This window comes from Strigops habroptila, chromosome 16, assembly GCF_004027225.2.
Source record: "Strigops habroptila isolate Jane chromosome 16, bStrHab1.2.pri, whole genome shotgun sequence".
In the NCBI taxonomy this organism is placed as follows: domain Eukaryota; kingdom Metazoa; phylum Chordata; class Aves; order Psittaciformes; family Psittacidae; genus Strigops; species Strigops habroptila.
Genome location: NC_044292.2, coordinates 3,209,928 through 3,218,613, shown reverse-complemented (window position 1 = coordinate 3,218,613; position 8,686 = coordinate 3,209,928). Strand labels below are relative to the sequence as shown.

The 8,686-nt window shown below is 45.2% G+C and overlaps 1 protein-coding gene across 1 annotated transcript; it reads right to left on the bottom strand.

Moving 5' to 3' along the window:
• Positions 1–5,240: 5,240 nt before the first annotated feature.
• On the bottom strand, positions 5,241–8,028 carry LOC115617363 (natriuretic peptides A). Its single transcript, XM_030507737.1, has 3 exons — positions 7,648–8,028; positions 5,793–6,078; positions 5,241–5,522 (listed from the first exon to the last, which is right to left on the bottom strand). Exons 1-3 carry the CDS (start codon positions 7,765–7,767, stop codon positions 5,506–5,508), a joined length of 423 nt encoding a protein of 140 aa, XP_030363597.1. The 5' UTR covers positions 7,768–8,028; the 3' UTR covers positions 5,241–5,505.
• Between the last annotated feature and the right edge of the window lie 658 nt (positions 8,029–8,686).

Genomic DNA, 8,686 nt, shown 5'->3' with positions numbered 1-8,686 from the left:
GGTTTATAGACTCGTTAATTCCAACCACATGTCATGATCTCCGTACCTGTAAACTGTGTATCTAGCAGAAGAATTTAGTGGTGTTTGGTGAGATTTCTTTCCAGTTTTGCTTTGCTTTGCTGGGGGATACAAGCTGCCTCCTTTAGCACGTGTGCATACCCATACAGGTGTGTATCATGCAGGAAGAACAGAGGATGGCTGCACTGGTGTGTAAGATGAAAGAAGGAAGCTGCTGCTCTTCTTGTCCAGGGTGCTGAAGCGCTTTGCAGCGGCACTGGGACACACTCAGCCCCTTCAGCATCCACTGGAGCTTTTCAAATGCACAGTGGGGGAAAAGCTTGTTCATAGCTGGAAGGAGATGGCAGCGAGTTCCACTCAGTTTGTGAGGTTTAGACATTGAGATCACTGTTTAAAAGTAAGCAGGGCCTCCCTTTCTCCAGGCTGATTCCAAACTGTAGAAATAAAAGCCTGACTCACTGTGTGGGCCATGTGCGAGTGATTCTTAAGCATCTATGAGCAGGAGACTGGAATCCATATATACCAGTGGGAATAGATGAACACAGAAAACAATACTGTGTTGAAGAACTCATGACACAAGTACAGGACAACCCTCAGACCCTTGTTGACTCCCCTAGCAGCTCCTTGATGCTTATACTAGAGAATATCTCTGTGTGGTGGCCAACTTTACACATAGATTTTTAACTTTCTCTTGCTTCTTCCCAATTCCCACCATATCAGGCCTGACAGCACAGGGACATCTGCTGCAAGACACGTTCTTGATCTGTTTCAAGATGTTTCACACCTCAAAGGTGTGAGAAAAGCACCAGAAACGATCCCACTTCCCTTCTCTCTCAGCAATGTCTCCAGGCTCTTCCTTCTTTGGTGTGAAAATTGAGACAACTGTTGGACAACTGGGTTCCAACTGGCTAATGAGAGCTATACCTCTGTGTAAGCAGGTGAGAGACTTGGGGAGAGGCTGTTTTCAACACAGCAGAGTTGTCACAGGCTTTGTGGTACATTCTGAGCTGTGACCATAGTGCAGGTAGCCTCTGTCTTTGGGCAGAGGGCCAGTCTGCTATTGTCTGTAAAGAGTTGCTGCTAGGATGACTGGGACACACTTATCAAGCAGATGTCAATCAGCAAAGGCCTTTGGGGGCCAAGCTTCAGTGAGAATAAATCAAGCAAGCTGGATATAACTGGATTGTTATGCACATTGGCACTGCTCCACACTTCCCTGCAGCAGCAGAGGGTACTTCCCATATGATTTCTTAGAGAAACAAAGCAGTGGTGACAGCTTTTCGTGCCTGCAGACTGGGATTTAGTGAAACACTTCATCTAGTGGGAAGCTCAATGGGATAGTGCAGTATCTGAGGGGGGAAAGAAACCCTCAAATCGAATTTGCAATAAAACCCCATGCCAACCAGACCACTTTTGTGAATAAGGCTCCTGCCTTACAGTGTACGAGAGGCATAGGAGGCATATTGGCGTCATTACTGTGTTCCAGAGATCAAAGGAAGGAAAGCTGTTGAATTATGCACTGCCAGCCAAGATTAGTGCCAGGAGCTATGAAGAAGCAAGTATGAAGTCTGGCATTGCAGGAGGTGGCAGATGTCATTAGAGCTGGGTGGAGGGTGTCACCCTGGTCCTTCTCTGATCCCACTGGGATATTTCTTCCTTTGCGCAATGACCGTGATAGCATTTGGATGCATCCCAGATGCTGTGTTGTGGGGGGTGATTAATGTATAAAGGACTCTGCCTGACGGGGTGGAGGAGGGCAGGATTTCAGGACACTGTGCATGCTCAGTGCTGAATAGTTGCTTGGAACCTAACCTTCATTAGCTGCTTTTGACATCAGCCCTTGCTTTGCAGTGATAGCTTTGTCCCACAGGCATCCTGTGCTTAGACTGTTCCTGGATTGTTTACAACTACAGGCTACACCAATTCCCTGTCTTGGGACTAACTCACAGCCCAGTTCCTAAAGCTTCCTCTGAAGTGCTTGTTTGGTTGTGTGGCTGCTAACCTTCTTCCTACACTATTACTGATGTGTCACCAACCTTCCCTTCCCCTTGGGGAAGCTTCTCTGGAAGAAGAGATGTATCTTGGGTAGGTGTGAAGACTTAGTAGGAATTAATGTAGAACTGAAGATTAATGTTATCTTCAGTTCATACCCTCACCAGAGCCTGGTATTGCTCTTGGATTGTTTCTCCTCCAACGCAACCCCATATTTCCTCCAGAAAGTTCTGTCAGGATTAGTTTCCAAAACTTACAGGCACCAAAGGCAGATCCACTACAAACCTGAAAGAAACTACCTCACATGTAGACATGGGTCTGTATAGAACTGGCTACTGCTGGAAGAGAGCAGGGCCTACTTTAGAGGAATCCCTGCATCCTTTCATGTATAGAATGTGCAACTCTGCAAATCCACTGCAGTGACAGCAGCAGCAACAGAAATAAAAGGCTGGCATCCCAGTAAACATGGGATGACAGGCCTGTCCTCGGAATCTTGAACCATGAACACAAGTCCAGGTTGTTGTAAAGTAAGGTAGAGCATGACCCAATGTATCCCATGCTGTGGTAACTGCTTTGTGCCTCTTTTACCCCCCTGCTGTAAAGGTCAGCCTGCTGACCTTTGGTGAAGAGCAGAGCTGTGGCGCTTGCCATTGATGCTGCTGGGTCACAGTGTATGTGGCTGTTCTGTGAAACAAATGATAAATTAATTCCCTTGCTCGCTCCAGGATCCTTTATTTCTGCACCAGGCTGAAATTCCTCGTCTCACTGAAAGCAAGTTTGTAGTGGAACCTTTTGTGTTTTCTATGTGCACCCTCCTGGCCACAGTACCCTCTTTAGAAAGCAATACAGCTCTAGAGAGACATTTAGCTTTCAGATAAGGTTTCTCCATAAGCAGTGGGCTACTTTTGTCTGCATGCTTGTTTGGGACTGGCTGTTCCCAAGACTGTTCCCTGTGATCACAGCAAGAGTGGCAGCGTTGCTTGTCCTCGGGGGTGATGCTCATTGCCTGTAGAGCCCAGCAGTGCTCAGTTTCTCTCATTCAGCTTTTCCAAGTGCTTGTTTCTATGTGCAGTCCTATCCTGACCTGATTGTGAGATTTCCCTGGGGGAGCTTTACAGCTCAGTGTGTTTATGGGAGTAGCAGTAAAAATCCAGCCACAAAGATGCTTTTTTCCTAGATTGCCTATTCTCAATTAGGTTCTCCCAGACCCCAGGGTCTATTAACATACTGTCTGCAAGCCAATACAGACTTGTTCCACCAGGAACTGGCTTGCTGTTAATACTGGACCCACCTGGCTTTGGGTCAGGCAGCACCAACTTTTCTTGCCATTTTTAGCACATTCCACTGAACTATTAGTGGTTTGTGCCTTGAGGGGCTGACAGGGAGGGACAATTTACAGTGTCTGTACAAGTTTTGCTTGACTGGGTAAAATTCAGCTCCAGCAAGGGCTGTTATTGTTAGAGTATGAGGATTGTTATTACTTTCCTTTATAGCAGCACATGGAAAGTCAGGCTGCTGCCCATTGCTAGCATGGAGGGATCCACTGCACGTTCCCATCGTGCTGCAGTGGGAAACAGATGGCTGCAGGGCTGTGTTTGGAAAGCCTGTTTGAGAAGATGAAGTCCCATTATCCCCACAAAGGCTCCTCAAAGGGTGACTTCACACCACATAGATTTGTGAAACCACCTCTGAGTAAATGCAAAGTTGCTGTAGCTTTTCACTGCAGATATGTCTCATGTTAGCTGCTGGCAGTCTTGACCTGGGAATCAGTTTTCCTGCCAGGGAAACCTGTGTGAGCACTATAGCATAGAGTATTTTATCTTTGGCTGGCACTGCTGGAAGGCTCTGACATCTGATTTGTATCACAGTAGGTGTTGATTCCCATTGGAGTGGAGCAAAATGATTCCCTAAGAGAAGCCTTCTGCTCTGTTTCTCTAGGGAAGAGCCACAGGGCCCAGCATAGCAGGGAGCACTCAGGTCCATGTCAGCAGGACAGGGAGTGACTAGGAGGATGGCTTGTCAGAAATGTGATGCGTGACATGAGCCCTGTGAAAGTGGTACAGCTTGTGCAGGAGTGATGTGCCATTCAGCACTCAAACTCATGGTTTCACTATAGCTGTGGTTCCCGAGAGCTGTTGTCAGCAACTGCCATGGCTCTGGCACATTTGCCTCCCTGTAGCCTGTCTTAACCAACTATCATTCCTCTCTCTATGTGCATATGCATAAGCAAAGTCAGAATTAGGCTTCTGCAGTTGAGTCTATCCTGGAGCTGTGTGTTAGGTCCTGGAAGACCTTTGTGGGATGCTCAAGTAATGGATGCTGGGAATGAGACCCAAAATCAAATGCTCAAAGTAACAGTTTCTAGTGGAATGTGCAATCACAGGAGAGTTGTGCTGAGCCTCAATGCCGTTGCTGTGGATGACTTGGGTATCCAAGCTATTTGGTCCTTGTGGTGCTGACTGAATGTGATCTTGGCAATATAACCCTATTTGGAGGGGGGAGAACATGGAGAATGTAGTCTGGGGCAAATTCAGATCATAGATGTGAAATCTAGCTACAAAGGATTCAATGAAGCCTTGATCAGACTTGCAGTGTTCCCGTTAACCATGTGTAAAAAAACTTGATGAGGGGCCATTCCCAGAAAGTGATAAATGTTATGTAGAAGCTGCTTTGTAGCTGGAGTGGTCCCACCTGCCCTCGCATGGGAAATACCATGATAGGACTCAAGCCCCTTGAGGCTCCATCAAGAGATCCTGAGGAGCAGCACCTCAGCCACATGCAGAGTGAGACAAGACACAGTTAATGATGTATCTTTGTGTGATGCTCAGAACCTTTATTTGGTGAGTGCTAGAAAGCATATACAATGAATTCCCTTTCCTCCCTCTGGTTATCTTGAAACTTGTGGAGTGTCATGATTTTTCTTATTTCTTTTCATGTAAATTTTGCTTCTATGTGAGATTTGTGGCAGTTCCCTTGACTGAATAATCTACACCAGCAACAGGACTCTCTTGTTACTAAACCCCTGTCTATAGGAGGACTCGTGTTGGTGTTTCGATGTCGAGCAAGCTTTTTTTATCTGCTAATTTATTACAATATCTTAGTGCAGAGGGAAAAACTCTAGTGAAAAACTCATTTTCATTCCTACCAAGTTCCTACTTTCTCTGTCTAGTGTAAGTAAGATCCAGCCTTGTGGGTACCAGAGTACCAATAAAACATAGGCTTCTGACTTTAGGAAAATACAAGAAATTTTAATGCAACAGACAGGAGAGAGGTCCAGCACAGATGTCTAACGTGTTAGTTTTATTTAAAGATGATCTCTTGGTGCTTGAGTAAGAAATGTTCTTTAAAAAAAAACAACCATCAAATAAATAAATAAATAAATAAATAGAAATAGGAATCACTTTCTGTTGAAGAGCTTAGAAAGCATCCGGCTTTCGTCTGGGGAGGAACAGGTACTGTAAAGCATTCTTCAGAGTAGAGTACAGGGAGGTTATCTTAATTCTTTCTGGAACCTGCAAGCCAAACATGAAATAAGTGTTACTAGAACTTGTTTCCTTCTCAGTATATGCACTCAGTATATTGTCAGCAGTGCTTTTACCTACCAAATCAATAGACACAGGTTTTCTTTTGAAAATCAATACTTAGCTTAAGTGTTAGGCTAAAATTAATTCCTTTCTCAAGCTGTAATTTATTAAAGACTTAAATGAGAACCTGCTCATCCCTTGTCACAAATAACAGATGCAGTCTGTTCTGTTCAGTGAAATGGCCTAGGTGGGACTCACCATTGCAACCCATTCCACTCAGGGAGCCGATTCTATCAATCCTCCTCCCGAAGCAGCCAGAATCTCTCATCATCCTGGGCATCTGCAGCCCCCTCAGTCTCTTGAGGAAGGGGTCCCTGTAGGACAGAGGGGTGCTGGGTGCTAGCCTAAGTTCAGCCTTCTGGTCATCACTTTCATCCATGAGTTCTGATGGGATCTCCTCCTGGTTTTTGGGTTCTTGCAGGTCAGGATTGGACTCCAGGGCTTCAATCATTGCAAACTTATCCTCCAGTTTCTCCAGCAAAGCCTACAATAGAAGAATTAATTTCATAAAATTCTTTGTTTTGTGGTAATTTCCTAACTCTTCCTGTCATCCAGTGCTGCATTCATCAATGGTCCCATAGCCAGCCCTAGGAGACTGTCAGGTTGGATCCCAGGGTTGCTGGTGGTACTTGGGCTCTGTGCTTTGCAATAAATCCCTGTCCACATTAATTCCAACTATTCGTAGCTCTAGCTGAGAACTGAATGAAGCTGCTTGCCACCAAAGTGTATCTTATTGGCAAGGTTAGAAGAACTCTTGGCAGAGAAAAAGAGCAAGATCTGAGTTGCACAGGGAGATACTACTCAGTTTACTGAGTACTCAGTCTCAAAGTACTCAATCTCAAAGTACTCAATCTCAAAGTACCTCTGAATCCACAATCTACTCCCACGTTCTCAGAAGTTGCCTGCAATGCTGCTTGCCAGCAATTGACTTTCTCCTTTTTTGGCTAAGACCATCTGCTTGCTTGTCACCCCTAGCTATTTCAATGGACATCACTTGGAGAAGCTCTTGGTGTTTTCACGAATCTCTGCCCCGGGAGTTACAGGATTGCTGCTTCTTAAAGTAACATGAAAATACCTGTATGCTAAATTCAGGTCTGCTATATGACTTCTTCCTGGGTACTATTCTTTATAATTTTTAAAGCTTTGTGTAACAAGGATCAGCTCAACCAATTAGAGGAATAGAATTGTCCATCTCTAGAAGAAGAGTGGAGAGGAGTGAGCCTTACAGCCTGCAAGACAGTGAATTTGGAAGCCATTCTTCTTGGATAGCTGCTGGAATCAGCCTAGAGGCTGGGGATGTTTTAGCTTTGGCTGGCACTGTCCTGATCATCTTGAGGAGTTTTTTCTCAGGGTCTAATGCTGCGAGAAGCTGGTCACTGGTACAGCCCAAAGAAAGGCTTGAGCTTTCAGGTTTCATCTTGCAAGAGTGACTCTAGAGCTTGTATTGTGCTGCCGCAATGGATGTTCTCTATCGTTCATTAAAATACACAGCTGGTAATTTCATAGCTCTAGAAGCTTTTCTGGCTGAGCCACACTAAATGATCATACTGTTCCTCTAGCAACTTCTCTAAATATTTGGCTTTGGGTTGCTCCACTTTACTTCCTCATTTCCAATCCACATGCAGCCAGTTCTCTTAAACCTGCAAAGCTAGTGCCGTATGGCTGTCCTGCTTTGCTGTCCCTGCCATTTAGTGGGACAAACAGGAGCCTGCCTGAATGTTTTCTGTTTGTTTTTGTACAGATACTGTGATGCTTTTTTCCCTCTCTGGGAATTTGCTCCTAGGAAGGTGGACCTTTAAGAGAAAAAGAACCAAAGAGCCAAAGCAGACATCCCACAACATCACAATTTTGTTTCCCACTACTATCCAGGAGCTCAAGTGAAGCTATTGCTCTGTAGAGCTTCTTTCAACCCCTGTGAAGAACTGAGACTTTGTTTCCTAGCGTGTGATCGCTGATGCAGCTATCTGATTGTGCAAAATTAAGGCAAAACCACCAACTCGCACTCTGCTAAGCACCCTGAAAGTTTAACCTTGCAAAAGGAGAGAGTCCTCACCTCCATGCTGGCCAGTTCTCTGGCAGGGCTGAGGCTGTAGATAGGGCTGGCTCTGCCGGGCTGGAGTTGGATGAGCAGCAGCAAGAGGAAGCCACAGGAAAATGAGCCTTTAGTGTCCATGGTGCTGGCTTCGTTGGGAATATGGAAGTTCAAGCTGTTTCTTCTGAGATGTCTCTTCAGGTCTCTCTCTTCCTCGTCCTGTCCTCTGTCTTCCGAAGCTGGTCTTTTATACTCTTTGGGTGTGATCTCTGCTTCCTAGGTTATCAGTGGATTTATCTGGGGCACATTCCAGTCCCATTGCAGGCATGCAGCTCTGTCAAGGGAAGATTCCCTTTATTAGCTGTCATTAGGCAGCAGCTGCTGTTGCTGAGGAATGTATGTCACAAGTCAGTGATTTCATGTCACTCCCCCTCCTCTTGATACCAGGCGCTGTGATTACATAGTCCAGTTGGAAATTCTTAGCAATTTTCTTTCAAGAGACCCCTATGGTCAGATTTACAGAGATGGGAAACAACCCTGAAACTGCTCTAAACTCCGCTCAGTTAGAAGCTTTCCATAGGGAAATTGCCTTTTGCAGGGAAAACAAAAGGCTTTTCAGATGAGTATTTGGTGGAGAGTAAAGGCTGAAGATAAATCTACTTTTAGGACACCTAAAGTACTGTGCACATTTTCCTTCTATATATGGAATCTGCGCAGCCACTGCATACCATGGAGTGTGCTGAAAATCCCAGGTTTGGGCCACCTCTCTTTTCCCATTGCTATTGGGGTACTACCGTCGTTGAGACTTTGCATGTTACAGCAACAGAGGCACCTTGATCTGCACCTCAATCCAGATGATAACTTCTAGACTGACTCTGCAGGACACTGAATACCTCCAGCCTCCCACGGCAACTGGCTCCAGCTCCACTGAAAACCGCTAGTCTTTATTAAACGTTTAAATCCATGGGATTTCTTTAAACATCGATGGTAAGGCTTGACCTGACATCAATAAAATTTAAAGAAGAGATGCTCAGATTCAGGAATAATCTTCTTGTGCCAT